We start from the raw sequence: 15,712 nt of genomic DNA on the forward strand, positions 1-15,712 counted from the left end.
CAGCCCGCCCTGCCCGGGACCTCCTGTCTGACCGCTTCCTATTGGGCGCTGGCTTGTGACGTCACTGGACGGCTCTTCTAAAGCCCCGCCTTCAGCGATAGCCCCACCCCCCGTGGCTCCTCCCACCCAGGTTTGAAGACTCCTAGCTGGCTGGGCCTGAGGACCCTGGTTTCTACAGTTTCCTGCATCCCCACCTGGAGTAACTGGAGCACGCGCGCGCACGCGCACGCGCACACACACACACACACACACTCTCCCCCACAGATGCCTTGGGGGTTTGGGGGTGGGGAGCCTTAGAAGAGGAGGCACATGGTGGTCCCTGCTGGGCATGCCCAGCTCTGGACCAGCCATGTGGGAGATGAGGCTGCACTCGCTTCCTTTAATAGGGCTCTGCCCAGACCAGGCCCCAGAGGGCATTCCAGGAGGAAGGCAGTCGGAGAGTTAGATGGGAAACTGGGACTGGGGTTGAGTTTTGGAGGCTCAATGAGACCAAGGGGGTAGGAAGTCTAGGTAGGGGCCCAGCCTGAGCAAAGGCAGGTTCCAAGGGAACCTATAGCCAGCGAGGGATCTTGAGAGACCCAGTCCCTGCCCAGAGCCTGGGCACCTTTGGAAGCAGGAAAATGGAAGTGGACTAGGGAAAGCCTTGAATGCCAGGCTGATATGAGCAGGAAGAAGGGAGAGAGGCAAGATGGAAGAGGGAGACTCCAGAGATGGCTGAAGTGCCGTGACTAGAGAAATGTGGGGTCCTCCCTTGGTCCAGGATGAAACCCAAGACTCTTTAACCCCTGCTTCAGCCCTTGTATTTAAAATAAAAACTGTGAAACTGCCAGGCACAGATGGTTCATGCCTGCAATCCTAGCTACTCAGGAGGCTGAGATCTGAGGATGGTGGTTCAAAGCCCAGAGAAATGTCTATGACACTCTTATGTCCAATAAACTACTTGGAAAAAGCCAGAAGTGGCACTGTGGCTCAAATGGTAGAGCCTTGAGTGCCTAGGCCGAGTTCAAACCCCAGTACTGGCAAAAAAAAAAAAAACCAACAAACTGTGAGATCAAGGTGGGAATTATCTTGTGTTCTCCCATTTCCCCGCTTTGTTTTCAGAGTTCCTTCAGTTGCTGGGCACTGGCCTGCTGTGAAGCTGTGGGGGTCATCGTCAGCCTGTCCCTGAGGACAGAGGCTTCCACCTTCTTGTCAGGTGGCAGTGTTAGGCGAAATAGGCATAGAAGAAGATGTTGACACACATGAGGAGGATGGCGTTGAAGCCACACACACGAGCCCAGAAAGCGTGTTTCTGGGGTGTTGGGTTGCTACCTGGAGAGGGTTGAGGAGGGACAGATGGGAGAGGAAAGATTACCCTTGGCTCCTCTGACTCCATCCCAGCCCTGGGGTGGAAGTGAGGGATTGCCCACTTGCCTGCCTTGGCTCCCAGGGACAGCTCCCGAGCTAGGGTCCACCAGGTCAGGTTCTCAATCTGTTAGGAAGGAGTGGGGATGGGACAAAAGTGCATCCAGACAGGGGCAGGGGACAGTGACAGAAAGAGGGAAGTCAGTCTCAAAAGAGACAGAGATCAGAGCTTGATGAAGGTTTAGAAGATTCTGGAGTCAGAGAAATTCAGAGGTTAAAATGGGACCTGAGGAGCTGGGAATGTGGCTTAGTGGTAGAGTGCTTGCCTTGCATGCATAAGGCTTTGGGTTCAATTCCTCAGTACCATATAAGCAGAAAAATCCAGAAGTGGCACTGTGGCTCAAGTGGTAGAGTGCTAGCCTTGAGCTGAAGAGCTGAGGGACAGCGCCCAGGCCCAGAGTTCAGGCCCCACAACCAACAACAACAACCTGAGCTGGGTGCTGAGATCTGAGGATCACAGTTCAAAGCCAGCCTGGGCAGAAAAGTCCATGAGACTCTTTTTTTTTTTTCGGGTCCGGTCATGGGGCCTGAACTCTGGGCCTGGGCGCTGTCCCTCAGCTCTTCAGCTCAAGGCTAGCACTCTACCACTTGAACCACAGTGCCACTTCCGGCTTTTTTCTTATGTGGTGCTGAGGAATCGAACCCAGGGCCTCGAGCATGCAAGGCAAGTACTCTGCCACTGAGCCACCTTCCCAGCCCCTCCATGAGACTCTTATCTCCAATAAACCACCAGAAGTGGCACTGTGGCTCAAGTGGTAGAGAGTTCGCCTTGAGCTGAAGAGCTGAGGGACAGTGCCCAGGCCCAGAGTTCAAGCCCCACGACTGGCAAAAAAAAGAAAAGAAAAAAAGAATGGGACCTGATTTAGAAATTGTTAGGGTTCGAGTGCAGGTCAGGGATGACAATGTAGGGGTCAGGGATTGGGGGTCAGGGCAGGCTCACCTGAGTGTATTGGGGGGGCGGGGTCAGAAGACTCCCAGCAGCCATGACAGCACCAGTGAGCAGGAAGAGGGCTATAGCGAAGTGCAGGTAGTGGATGTTTTGGAGGAGAGCCGGCCTCATGTCCGGATGGCCACAAAGTGGGGCGGGGTTCAGGAATTCCAGGACCAGCCTCAGAGCGCCCACCACCAGTCCAGCCATCAGGCCCCAAAAAGCCCCCTGGGGAGGAGGAAGCCAGTGTGAGGAACTGTGGGAAGAAGGCCAGGACCCCAGATGCTGACCTGGGCACAGGGGCAGGGTCGGAGGGACTGAGGAGCGTTGGCAGGAGGAGGTCAGCAGCCCTTCTGACTGAGCCCCACCCGTGTCTTGCACTGAACATCTACCTGCTCGTTGGCACGCTTCCAGAAGATGCCCAGGATGAAGACTGCGGTCACCGGGGGAGCCAGCGAGCTGGTCACAGACTGCATGTAGATGAAGAGCTGCCCGCTGCTGGAGCCTTGCAGGATGGGAATCCAGGCCACGCTCACACCGATAAGGACCACGATGACCAGCCTGCAGATGGACGGTGCCAAAGACCCCTCTTCAGCAATTCCTCCTCCCCTTGGTCAGCTGTTGTACCCAGCCCCAGCCCACTATACCTGTAACTGGCCCAGAGTCTGCACCCCTGATCCTTCAGTCTGTACCACTCCTTCTATGAGATTCTGCAGAATCAGCCTTTAAGGACCGCCCCCCCCCACAGCTCCTGGGGTCTCCATTTGATCCACCCAAGCTGAGACTGGAAGCCAAAAGAGGGCAGGATTTCCCCCTTCCAGCATACGGGGGAACTCACACCACATACACTGGGAGCCTGTGGCACCATGGAGACGTGTCACTGGACGGGAGCTGTGGCACACCGTGGGAGCTCGTGGCACATGGGGACTGTGTAAACATGAACCACTTGCTGTCCTCATGTCCTGGGCAGACATCCCTCTGGCGGGGTCTCTAAGCACAGCATGCATTCTGAAACTGGCTCTACATTAAGCACTGTTCTCGCCCTCCATCTACTTCAGAGCAAGCTCTGGCCTGAGAACGCCAGGCTTGGGAGCCAAACTGTCTGGGCTAGAGTCACTGCCTAGACTCCTCAACTTCAAAGCCTGAGCCCTTCTATCCAGCCAGGGGAACCATCCCCACCCTGCCTGAGACCTCCCTGCCCCCCTCCCTCCCCCTTGGGACTGCCCCCACACCTCCCTTCCCCGGGGAAGAATGGCAGCGCACTGGGCATTCTGGTTCAGCTGAACACTCTAGCACCCACCATCTGGCAGTATAGCAAAGTCAACTGGTCAACCTATCCCCAGAGCAGGTCTGGGCTGAGGAACTCAGAGGAAGTGTGAATCCAGGAGGACTTCCAGGAGGAGGCCCTCAGGACCTTGAAGGGATGTGGAACCCAGAGAAGTTTCCACAAGAGTTCAACTCCTCCCTGACTGAGCCCCTCACTGGTGTCCTGAGCCACTTGGTACCTCTGACCACTAAGGGAGTGAGGTAGGGGTGTTGTGTCTTCCCCCCACCCCCACGTGGCAGGCCATGTGCAGGTACCTGCCTCCCTTTCTTCCCTTTCAGGCTGGAGGGAGTGGGTGGGGGAAGGAGGTGCCACCTTGATTGAGGCTAATTAACCCTTAGCCTGGCAGGCGGCTGATGCTGCCTCTTCAAAGGCCCAGGCAGCCTCCAATAACACGGCCTACCCCGCCCTCCAACACCACAGTCAGCATCTTTGCTGGCAGCAGCTGGGGGGGGGGGGGCGCTCCATGGCCAGGCTGGCCTCAACCCTCTCCTCCCCTGCTACTGCCCTGCATGTTGCCCCTTTGATTCACTCACCACCCAGATGTGTGTGTGTGTGTGTATGTGTGTGTATGTGTGTGTGGTGTGTGTGTGTATGTGTGTGTATGTGTGTATGTGGTGTGTGTGTATGTGTGTGGTGTGTGTGTGTATGTGTGTGTGGTGTGTGTGTATGTGTGTGCATGTGTGTATGTCTGTGCATGTGTATGTGTGTGTGTATGTGTGTGTATATGTGTGTATGTGTGTATGTGTGTGTATGTGTGTGTGGTGTGTGTGTATGTGTGTGTGTGTGGTGTGTGTATGTGTGTGTATGTGTGTGTGTATGTGTGTATATATGTGTGTATGTGTGTGTATTGTGTGTATGTGTGTATGTGTATGTGTGTGTATGTGTGTGTATGTATGTGTGGTGTGTGTATGTGTGTGTGGTGTGTGTGTGTGTGGTGTGTGTGTGTATGTGTGTGTATATGTGTGTGTGGTGTGTGTATTGTGTGTATGTGTGTGTATGTGTGTGTGTATGTGTGTGTATGTGTGTATATGTGTGTATGTGTGTGTATTGTGTGTGTGGTGTGTGTGTGTATGTGTGTGTGTGTGGTGTGTGTGTATGTGCGTGTATGTGTGTGGTGTGTGTATGTGTGTATGTGTGTGGTGTGTGTATGTGTGTATGTGTGTGGTGTGTGTGTGTGTGTATGTGTGTGTGTGTGTGTGTATGTGTGTGGTGTGTGTATGTGTATGTGTGTGTGTATGTGTGTGTGGTGTGTGTATGTGTGTGTATATATGTGTGTGTGTATGTATGTGTGTATGTGTGTGTGTATGTGTGTGTATGTGTGTGTGTATGTGTGTGTGTATGTGTGTGTGTATGTGTGTGTATATATGTGTGTGTGGTGTGTGTGTGTGTGTGTGTGTGTGTGTGTGTGTGCCCCCAGGCCCAGAGGCTGCTCCTGCTCTTGGGATACCCTACCCCATTCCACTTCCTTTGTGGCAAGTACCCCCAGTCTCTAAGGACCCCCTATGCCACGGCCCCCACCTCAGGTCGGGAGGAACGAGTCCCATCCTCCCTCTGGAGAAGGGAGCCTAGGGGAAGGGGCTGAGAGATCTCGGTATCCTCTATTGCCCAACGGGACACAGGGCCCAGGGAGGAGACAGAAGGGGACAGCAGGGACAGAAGGCAGGACCTTGGGGCTAGTGAAGGTTAGAACCTGGAAATGAAGTCATTAATAACACTGGCCCGAGCTGCTGGGGCCTCTGAGCTGAAGACGAGGCCAGCCTGGGGGCAGATATGGTGGGGAAAGGAAGAAAGATCCAGGTCAATGTGGGAGATAGCTTGAGGAGATGGCAGGAGCAGGGAAGAGGTCTGCTTCTGGGCAGGTCAGGGAGCCATGGCCGCAGGCAGGAGCTAGGGTCAGAGGGCCCAGGCCTAGAGGGTGGCAGATCCAGGGCCTAGGACCCTGGAGCTTGGGAAGACTGAAGAAGGGCAGCGTCCCGGGGCCATAGAGAGGAGAGGCAGGGGCATCTGAAGGCCAAGGCAGTCTCATGCCCAGAGCCAGGCAGACGCGGAAAGTGCCCTGCACTGGAGGCCGAGGCTCCCTGACTGCAAATGAGCTCACACCTGTCTGCAGTCTGGCATGTCCCAACAAGGCCCTCCCACGGAAGCTGCTGGTTGGCATCACTGGGAGACCTCACCCTGAGGACAGCACACCCTGGGCTCCTGGCTGCAGGCTGCAGGCCGTCCCTCCAGTCCCAGCGGGGGGCTGGGGGCTACATAGCTAGGAGGGAGGCAGTGTAGACAGAAAGCGGAGAGGCTTAGACAGACACAAATGCACAGTCAGCGACACCAGCCTTCGTCATCCACATGCAAGGACTTCCGGGCACCCAGGTGGGTATGGAGATAGCGTCACAGGCCAGTGCTCACAGGAAAAAAGAATTTCTTGGCTGGAGGTATCAGGAGGCCTGCATGGAAGGAGGCCTTTGAGCTGAATACAGAGGGGATAAGTAAGGCCAGGAGGAATTGGCGGTGGAAGTAGTGGAGGCCAGTGTGGGAGGTGGAATGGACAGGATAGTATGGCCTCTTCCCTCCCTCCCATCCTGGTATTCAAACTTCTATGCATCCCTCAAAGCCTCAAGGAGCTGATCCTATGGCTGGTTCCCTCCACCCCCACCAACTATACCGTCCCACCAGCAGCAGCTCCCGCTCGCCAGCTCCAGGCCGCAGCCGTCTCCAGATGTCCATGGTGAAGAGCGTGCTGCTGCTGTTGAAGATGGAGGTCAGCGACGACATCAGCGCAGCCATCATCACCGCAATCATCAGCCCTCGCAGACCTGCAGGGGGGAGCGGGGGGGACTCGCTGTGACCTTGGCTGACCCTGGCCTCCTTCCTTGGGAGCTCCTGTCACCTGGGCCCTGCAGCCTGAGCCCCCTTCCCCCACTGCAGTCAGTCCTAAGTGGCTCCATGGACCTTCCCATGTACCCAAAGGCAGAGGACCCGGAGGGAGAGAGGCTGAGCATCTGAGGCCAGGGGAGACTGGGCGGCCGTGGACATGCAGTAGGGACTTCGGGATTTTCAGCCCAAGCCCGCGGCTTGCTGGAAGCGCTGGCCTGCACTGTAATTACGTGTGTCTTGGTGCGATTACCAATCCTCTCATTCCGCAGAGCCTGGCGCTGACTAAGCACTTTACACCCTGGCTTTACCAAAGGAAAGATCCTTAACCCAATGTGACAGCGGCTGCAAGCTCAGAGAGGCGCCGGCTGCCAGGGGACTCCCAGCAGCCCAGAGGCACATCTGGGGTGGGGTGGGAGGAAGGCTTGAGGTGGGACCCTAGGTTGGGAAGTCACTCCCAGGACAGTGGCCCAGGCTCTGGAATTTCCCACCACTTCTGGTTGGTGGCAGGCTGTAGCAGGCCAGGTGGATCCGGCTTACCTTGGCTCTGCGGAAGCACTGCCAGTGCCCCAGAATTGGAGAGGGGAGGGAGAGGAAATCAAACCTATCACCTGCAAACCAGTGCAGGTTTCTTCAGGGGAGCTGAGAGGCATTCTGGAAGTCAGAGTTAAGCAGGTGCTAACTCACTGCTGTGTGGCTTCAGGCTGGTCACTTTCCTTCTCTGGGTCTTTTTTCAAGTGTGTGTACATTCTTCTTTTCTTTTGGTGTGTGTGTGTGTGTGTGTGTGTGTGTGTGTGTGTGTGTGTGTGCCAGTACCTGGCCTTGAACTCAGGGCTTTGCACCCTTACAGTTTTTTTCTGTTCAAAGCTGGTACTCTACCACTTGAGCCACACCTCCACTTCCAGCTTTTTGCTGGTTAATCTTATGGACTTTTCTGCTTGGGCTGGCCTTGAACTAGGATCCTCAGAACTACACTTCCTGAGGGCTGGGGAGGTGGCTCAGTGGTAGAGTACTTGCATACGGCCCTGGGTTTGGTTCCTTAGCATCACATAAGCAGAAAAAGCCGGAAGTGGTGCTGTGGCTCAAGTGGTAGAGCACTAGCCTTGAGCTGAAGAGCTGAGGGACAGCGCCCAGGCCCAGAGTTCAGGCCCCATGACTGACAAAAAAAGAAAAAACAAAGAACTCCACTTCCTGAGCAGCTGACAAGCATCTGGCTATGTATCCAAGTTTGAAGTACCACAGCAGACTCCCTACTAGTCTTGTGGACAGCACCTTGCCTTAGGAAGGTCTGACATGTTGGACGCTCCTGGGGGGCTCAGCCTTAGAGGTGTTGTTTACTTCCTCGCTGGGGGCCTGGTCTCAGATCCGCATCAACTTGCTGTGTGAGTGTCTCAGACTGACTGGGATGGGGCCTGAAGAAATGTCAGTTGAGTTTGATTCTCCCTAAACATGTCTCCTCATCTTGCTCAGGAGGTTTTAACTTGGGGCTTAGTGTATCCATTTTTCATACAAGGAGCCCAAGGATTAGGAAGGGTGGGGGGGGGTGAGGGGAGTGAAGAGGGGTGTTGCTGAATGGATCCTCTGGGGGCAGGATGCCAAGGAAGGTGGAGCCGAAGGTGGAGCTGCGGCCTGCCAGGAGTCATTAGGCTTAATCCAGCCACAACTGAGGGGAGGGAGAGTCATTATCTCCAATTTACAAATGAGGACACCCAGGCTCCAAAATCAGGGAAGTGATGTGCCCCAAATAGCTTGGCCTGTGTGTACAACCAAGCTCTGTTCCCAGGTCTAGGTACTGCAATCCTGTCCCTCTGTCCCCGGGGGACCAGGCTCTATGAGGGGCAGCGAGGGATTAAGGGAGGGACACAGGGACCTGACTGAAATCTTTTAGCATTCGTGTGTCTATCCTGGGGCTTGAACTCAGGACCTACGTGCTGTCCCTTAGTTTTTGTTTTTGTTTTTGTTTTTTTGCTCAAGGCTGGCACTTTACCACTTGAGCCACAGCTCCACTTTTTTTGCTGGGTAATTGGAAATAAGAGTCTCACAGACTTTCCTGCCAGAGCTGGCTTTGAGTGGGAATCCTCAGATCACAGACTCCTGAGTAGCTAGGATTACAGGTGTGAGCCACCAGCGCCCCACCTGACTGAAGATTTAAAAGCAGGAGAGAAACCTTAGCGTGAGTTGGTCTCAGTTTCTCCATCATGAAGATGGAGGGGTGGCAGCAGTGTGGAGTTTTTTTTTTTGTTGTTGTTGTTGTTTTGTTTTTTCTCCCTCGGCCTGGGGCTTGAACTCTGGGCCTGGGCTGTCCTCGAGCTCTTCAGCTCAAGGCTAGCGCTCTACCACTTGAGCCACAGTGCCACTTCCAGTGGTTAATTGGAGATAAGAGTCTCACAGACTTTCCTGCCCGGGCTGGCTTTGAACTGAGATCCTCAGATCTCAGCCTCCTGAGTAGCTAGGATTACAGGCATGAGCCACCCAGCACCCAGCCACGGAGGGGTTTTGAGGGGAGGCCATGAGGAGTGGGTGAGCCCGGGACAGGGCAGTCCTTGAACCTGCTGGTACTTATCTCTTCCCACGTGGAGATCACAATGTCAGGATGAATCCCCTCCCCATCCCTCATCCTCCCCACCCCCACGCCCAGCCTCACCAGAGGGCATCAGCTCCATGACCAGCTTGGGGTAGGCGATGTTAGAGCAGCCGATCTCAACCCCACAGGCCCGCAAGCACTCGGAGGGCACCACACAGCCCACGTCATCTGCAAGAGATGGATGCCCGCTGCCCTCCTCGGCCCATGCCCTCCCTGCAGACATGGCTCCTGGCCTGGGCCAGCCTGCCCACCCACCCAGCCAGTCCCTACCTCTTGCGCTCTGGCTGCTTAATGATTAGCTCTGATCTCAGTTTCCCAGTGTGATCTTGAGGGAAAGTGAACCTTGAGAGCCCTTCTGCCTCTCGATCCCCTCCCCCAATGCTGTCTTCCACTCTAGGCCCTTCGGGTGCCCCCAACTCCCTGTCTCCAGGCCAAGGACGGGCAGCCCGCCATGAGGACAGCCAGCTGGTCTCCTGCCCTTCCTCCCGCTCTCAGCTGTCCTGCAAGGAGGGGAAATGGAGGCAGGGGACAGGAGGAAGCCTGCTGACTTGGCCGTGTGGAGTCACCACACCGGATGAGGGTGAGAGTTGTGAGACTAGCCACTTCCTACTGCCGTGGCTTTCCAGCAGCCTCTGCACATCCTTCCCTTCCTGCTCCCCATGAGGAGCCCCTCCCAACAGCCTCTGGGTTTTTCCTTCTCTTCTGGGGCCGGCCCCGCCCACCGCTCTACTCCAGTGGAAGCTCAAGCTCCATCCTCCTCCCTGGGATCACTGCTGTCCTCTGAGGTGCGGGTCCCCAACCCCTCCTTCCGCTCCCATCCCTGCAAGCCCAGGGCACTCTGGGTAAAATCCTGCCCTTGGCATTCAAGGCCCTTATTGACTGGCCCTACAGCCTTTGATTGGCACCAGACTCTGCCAGCCCGGCCTGCCAGTATTTTCTGATATTTGTCCAGCACTGTTTTTTTGGGGGAGGTCAGTCATGGGGCTTGACCACAGGGTTTGGGTGCTGTCCCTGAGCTTTTTCCACTCAAGGCTAGCACTTTTACTTTGAGGTACCACTTCTGGTTTTCTGGAGATAAGAGTCTCAGGGGGACTTTCCTGCCCAGGCTGGTATTGAACTGTGATCCTCAGATCTCAGCCTCCTGAGTAGGTAGGATTACAGGCGGGAGCCTCTAGGGCCAGACCTGGCCAGCACTCTCAAGTCTTAGCACTTCCTCCTAGTTCCACACCTGTACCACCCTTGTTTACCTCCTGCAAAGGGCTCCTCCTCTAGGTCTCCCCATTGTCCCCCAACCCTCAGGTGATAAGCAGCTCCCCCCTGAGGGCTCCCAAGACCTAGATTGAGTCACAGTTGTTTGTTTTCTTGGCTGTGCTCCCCACCAGGCCTGGAGCTCCCTGAGGGCAGACACTGGATTTGAATCATCTGCGTTGCAGGTATGGCCCAGCCCAGGGCTGGGCTCACAGGAGACAAGTCTGTGAACATTTGCTAAATGAATGGATGAATAAGTTAGTGAATGGTGGGGAGAAAGGAGGAAAGGCACAGAAGGAAAGGAAGAGAAGATGCCAGAAAAAGTCATGAAGGAATTCAGGAACAGCTTGATCCAACTGCCTTTCTACAAATCTACCATCTACCACCTCTACCCCCTCCCACCCCTACACACTTGAGTTTTGTAGGACCGGAAAAGACATAATTTTGTAAGACAGTTAAGCCCAGGATGGAGTTTACAGTCCCATGTCAGGATACTGGGGTGCAAGACTGAGAGGGCAAATATGGGCTCCTCCTAATGGAGAGTCTGGGCCAGGACAGGTGGGTCCTTTGGCACTGGCTGGCCCCCGCCCTCTGGGAGGGGCCCACTGAAGCATCACAGCCACATAATGGCTCAGAAAGCCCGAGTCAGGAGATTCCTCTCAAGTTTGTTCAGCTCATTCCAGACTCCTGGCATGGGCACTGCCCCTGGACGCTTTGGGCTGGACCGCGTGTTTGTGCTGAACAGCGAGAAAGAAGAACCACACATTTATGACAGCAATCGCATCAGGTCACCATCCGAACAATGGCCCAGCTTGCCAACCCCTGGGGCCAGGAAGGGCAGAGAAGGAACAGGGAGCTGGCTTTGCCTGCTGCATGCCTAGGTGCCTGTGAGGCTCTGCTTTGGCCCCATGTTAGTCCCCTCACCCTGCCAAGACCTATTCCAGAGCCTGGGAGCTGCCCGGCCCAGCCCCCACGTCCTCCAGCCGTGCTGCTAACACCAAGTCCAGCTTGACTGCCCCTTCTAGGCAGCCACCCCCCAACCTACCCAACCCCCCCACGGCCTTCTGTTCACAGCCTAGATGTGGCTCCCAGTGCCCTCCCATGCCAGCCGAGGCCTCTCCTTGTTTGCTACCTTTATCTCAACCAAGTCCAACCAGTGTATGGGCTCTGGCCTGGCACCTCTGGGCCTCTCTCTCTGCTGTTCTCTTTCCTTTGGACATCCTTCCTTCCTGCATAAATCCAAGGAAAGGGGCTGGGAAGGTGGCTCAGTGGTAGAGCGCTTGCCTTGCATGCCTGAGGCCCTGGGTTTGATTCCCCAGCACCACATAAACAAAAAGAAAAAAAGCCAGAAGTGGCGACGTAGCTCAAGTGGTAGAGCGCTAGCCTTGAGCTGAACAGCTGAGGGACAACGCCCAGGCCAAACAAACAAACAAACATATAAATCCAAGGAATTAGCTGGGTACCAGTGGCTAACCCTAACTACTCAGGAGGCTGAGATCTGAGGATCCAAGTTCAAAGCCAGCCCAGGCAGGAAAGTCCGTGTGAGACTCTTATCTCGAATTAACCAGCAAAAAGCTGGAAGTCAAACTGTGCTTCAAGTGGGAGAGTGCCAGCCTTGTATGAAAAAGCTAAAGGACAGCACCCAGGCCTGGAGTTCCAGCCTCAGTGCTGGCACAAAAACAAACAAAAAACCCACCCCACACAGCTGATGGCTCACGCCCACTGTCATCCTACCTACTCAGGAGGCTGAGATATGAGGATTTCAGTTGAAGCCAGCCTGGGTAGACAAATGTTGCTTCTTATCTCCAACTAACCATCAAAAAGCGGGAAGTGGAGTTGTGACTCAAGTGGCAGAGGGCCAGCCTTGAGTGAAAAAGCTGAGAAGAGTGTGAGGTCCTGAGTTCAAGCCCTGGAACTGGCACCTTGGCAAGGTCTGTCCCTCAGATGTAGGAATTGCACTTTGGGGTGTTTATTCCCAAGAAATGTATGTTCATACACATAACACATTTATATATACATCTATACAGCTGCCTATGAATGTAGATGTATGAATGTTCACAGTGGCTTTATTTTTAATTTGTGCCTTTTTTTTTTTTGGTCCAGTAGTGGGGCCTGAACTCTGGGCGCTGTCCCTCAGCTCTTCAGCTCAAGGCTAGCGCTCTACCACTTGAGCCACAGTGCCACTTCCAGCTTTTTTCTTTTTGCTTATGTGGTGCTGAGGAATGGAACCCAGGGCCTCATGCATGCAAGGCAAGCACTCTACCACTGAGCCACCTTCCCAGCCCCTGTCTTTATTTTTTTATTTGTACTTTGTTTTTTGGTACATGGAGCTTGCACTCAGGGCCTGAGCTATCTGCTCCTTAGCTTTTTCACTCAAGGCTGGTGCTCTACAACTTGCGTCACTCCTCCAGCCTCCTTTGCTTCATCTGTTTTTCAGATAGTCTTGGGCCTCAGACTTTGGTCCTCTTACCTCAGCCTCTTGTATAGCTGGATTTACAAGTGTGCACCTCCATGCCAGGCCCCTTATGTAGCTTTTTTCTTTTTTTCTGTTTTTGGTCAGTCATGGGGCTTGAACTCTTGGCCTGGGCGCTGTCCCTCAGTTCTTCAGCTCAAGGCTAGTGCTTTACCACTTGAGCCACAGCGCCACATTGGTTTCTTGGAGATAAGAATCTCATGGACTTCCCTGCCTGGGTTGGTTTTGAACCGCGATCCTCAGATCTCAGCCTCCTGAGTAGCTAGGATTATAGGCATGAGCCACCATGCCTGGCTGCTTTTTTCTTGTCTGTCGTGGGACTTGAACTCCAGACCTGGGTTCTATTCCTAAGCTCTTTTTTGCTCAAGGCTAACACTCTGCCACTTTGAGACCAACACTCACTACTTCCAGTTTTTGAGTGGTCCGTTGGAGATAAAAGTCTCATGAGGGGACTTTTCTTTCCTGGGTTGGCTTTCAACTGTGATCCTCAGACCTCAGCTCCCTGAGTAGCTAAGATTACAGGTGTGAACCACTGATACCCAGGTCTTATGTAGCATTTTTTTTGGGGGGGGTGGTTCGGTTGTGGTTTGAACTCTGGGCCTTGGCTCTTCCACTCAAGGCTAGCGCTCTACCACTTGAATCACAATGGTTTTCTGATGATTTATTGGAGATAAGCACCTCATGGACTTTCCTGCCTGGGCTGGCTTTGAACCACGATCCTCACATCTCAGCCTCCTGAGTAATAGCTAGGATTACAGGTGTGAGCTGCTGGTCCCCAGCTTTTTATGTAGCATTTTTGACAAACAAAATAGTAGCAATGGAGAGTGGCTTAGTGCTTGCTAGATGCTGGTGCACGAGCATTGCTCTAATGATGAAGGTCATGGCTGGGGCTCTACCACTTGAGCCATGGCTTCACTTCCAGCTTTTTTAAAATTTGTGGCTAATAGGAGAGAAGGGTCTCACTGACTTCAAACCATGATCCTTAGATCTCAGCCTCCTGAATAGCTAGGATTTCAAGCATGCGCCACTCATTCCCAGCTGTTGAGCATCTTTTTTAAGGGTGGTGGCCAGGGTCTTGCTGTTGTAAGCCCAGGCTGGCCTCAGGCTTGTGATCTTTCTACAGTGTTGGGATTATAGACATGTGCTACTACACCCAGCCACCATGCTGGTGGCTATGCAAACCGACACACATGACAAAGCTCATTTGCACACACACACACGCACAGAGTGTATGTAACTGGTGACATCTGAATGAACTCTGGATGCACAGAAATTGCAGCTATGTAAGATATTACTGCTGGAGGGGAATTGGGGAAGGGTTCATGGGACTTTCCTGTTTAGTCTTAACTTCCCAGGACTCTATGGGGAAGGGCAAATGGGGGTGTGCGTGCTCAACTCTTTCAGCCCTGATGCCAGGTTGTGAAGGAACCTGGAGACTCTGCCTTGGCAAGAAGGAGAGGAGAGACAGGAGCCCCGTCTGGCTGGGGTCTACCGTGTCAGGGGGTATAAATGGGGAGGAAGGACTGGCAGGCAGGGCTCATGGTGGAGATGCTTGCTCATCTCTGGTCCTGGTGGTGATGCCTGCCCAGGTCCTGCAGCTGTGGGGAGCAGGGTCTCCTGGGCTCTGACCAGAAGAGCCTTGGTGGGTTAGAGGATGAAAAGGGAGTGCTGGGCTCGAGGGGTCCGCGATGGGACCAGGGTGTTGGGGCTGGAAGTAGCCACTGCCCAGGGCCATGGACTCTGGCAAGGATTGGGAGGGTAGATGTAGACACTGGGGAAGTGTGGAGGAAGAGTCACAAACAGGCTTCAGAGAGAAGCTCCTTAAGGCCCCAAACCGCCTCGGTCCAGCTGGAGCCAGTGGTGGGTCTGGGAGGGCCAGTGGCTGGCACGCAGGCTGCCGGGCTGCTGGCTGGGCTGGGTTTAATGGGCTTTGCCGTCCTGCCCTTGACAGCCTGCCTTCAGATGTGGTCCCCACACCCCCATTAACCCGGGCCCAAGCCCCAGGGACGCGGAGCAGAGAGCCGGGCCTGACCCCAGGGTGCAGCCGCTCCCCATTTCGCCCTGCCCCAAGGCTCAGGCGCTGAGAGGCCTGGGGATCCCCCCACCCTCCTCCCCGCGGGCAGCAGGACTCAGATCCGAGAACTGGGTACCTACCGGCTCTGTCTACCTCTCACCCGCCTTCCTGCCCCACCTGAGAGGCTAGGGTTTGGCCCGGGATCGCCTACAGCCCCCGGAGAGCCCGCTGTGCGTCCTGAGGGAGGACACTGTGCCTCTCTGAGCTGCAGAATCCCGGGAGCACGAGGTCTTGGGGGCCAAGACAAGGAGGTGGGGGGGATTTTGAGGGGAGGGGGAGAATGTCTATCTACGGGGGGGGGGCTGACTCAGCTTCCGGCCCCGCCCCCAGGGCTGCACGTGACTACAGGTGGCGCTCCAGGGTGGGCGGGGCGGCACTTAGTCACCGGCCGGCCGCGCCCTCTCCCCGGCTGCCGCCGCCAGCGCTCCCCGCTCCGGTCTAGTCACGGGCTCCGCACCGCGTCCGCACTCGTGGCCAGGTAAGGTAAGCGCGATCCGGCCGTGCCCCGCTGTTCCTGTCCCCGCGGGGGGCCGCCGCCAGCGGGGTTCCGGCCTCGGAGCCTCCGGGCTCCGGCCTCCTCCTGGGAGGCCTCGGGGATTGCTGGCGCGCCCCGGATCCGTCAGACCTTTCCGCTTCCCGGAAGCCCAGGACTACCGGGCGCTGCTGAGTCCCGCCGAGGGGGCCCAGTCGTGCAAACCAACTTGTGGGAAGTTCTTGCCCGGGGCCTTCGGGAAGCGTGGCATCTGAGAAGTGGGTTCCCGGTCCCTGGTAGGCACCGGGGTCCCCGCAGGTCGCTCGCCGGCCCC

At 55.4% G+C, this 15,712-nt stretch overlaps 1 protein-coding gene across 1 annotated transcript in view; it reads right to left on the reverse strand.

The window, feature by feature from the left end:
• Positions 1-1,044: 1,044 nt before the first annotated feature.
• Positions 1,045-15,712, reverse strand: part of Slc5a10 (solute carrier family 5 (sodium/sugar cotransporter), member 10) — a 66,220-nt gene continuing 51,552 nt past the window's right edge. Inside the window, exons 10-15 of the mRNA XM_013016509.1 lie at positions 9,172-9,279; positions 6,319-6,469; positions 2,725-2,893; positions 2,345-2,560; positions 1,414-1,471; positions 1,045-1,311 (exon numbers count right to left, since the gene is read on the reverse strand). Of these exons, the coding sequence (XP_012871963.1) occupies positions 1,205-1,311; positions 1,414-1,471; positions 2,345-2,560; positions 2,725-2,893; positions 6,319-6,469; positions 9,172-9,279 (809 nt within the window). The 3' untranslated portion in view covers positions 1,045-1,204. The remainder of the gene's footprint in view (positions 1,312-1,413; positions 1,472-2,344; positions 2,561-2,724; positions 2,894-6,318; positions 6,470-9,171; positions 9,280-15,712) is intronic.

Source organism: Dipodomys ordii, unplaced genomic scaffold (assembly GCF_000151885.1).
Source record: "Dipodomys ordii isolate 6190 unplaced genomic scaffold, Dord_2.0 Scaffold31, whole genome shotgun sequence".
Taxonomy (NCBI): Eukaryota; Metazoa; Chordata; class Mammalia; order Rodentia; family Heteromyidae; genus Dipodomys; species Dipodomys ordii.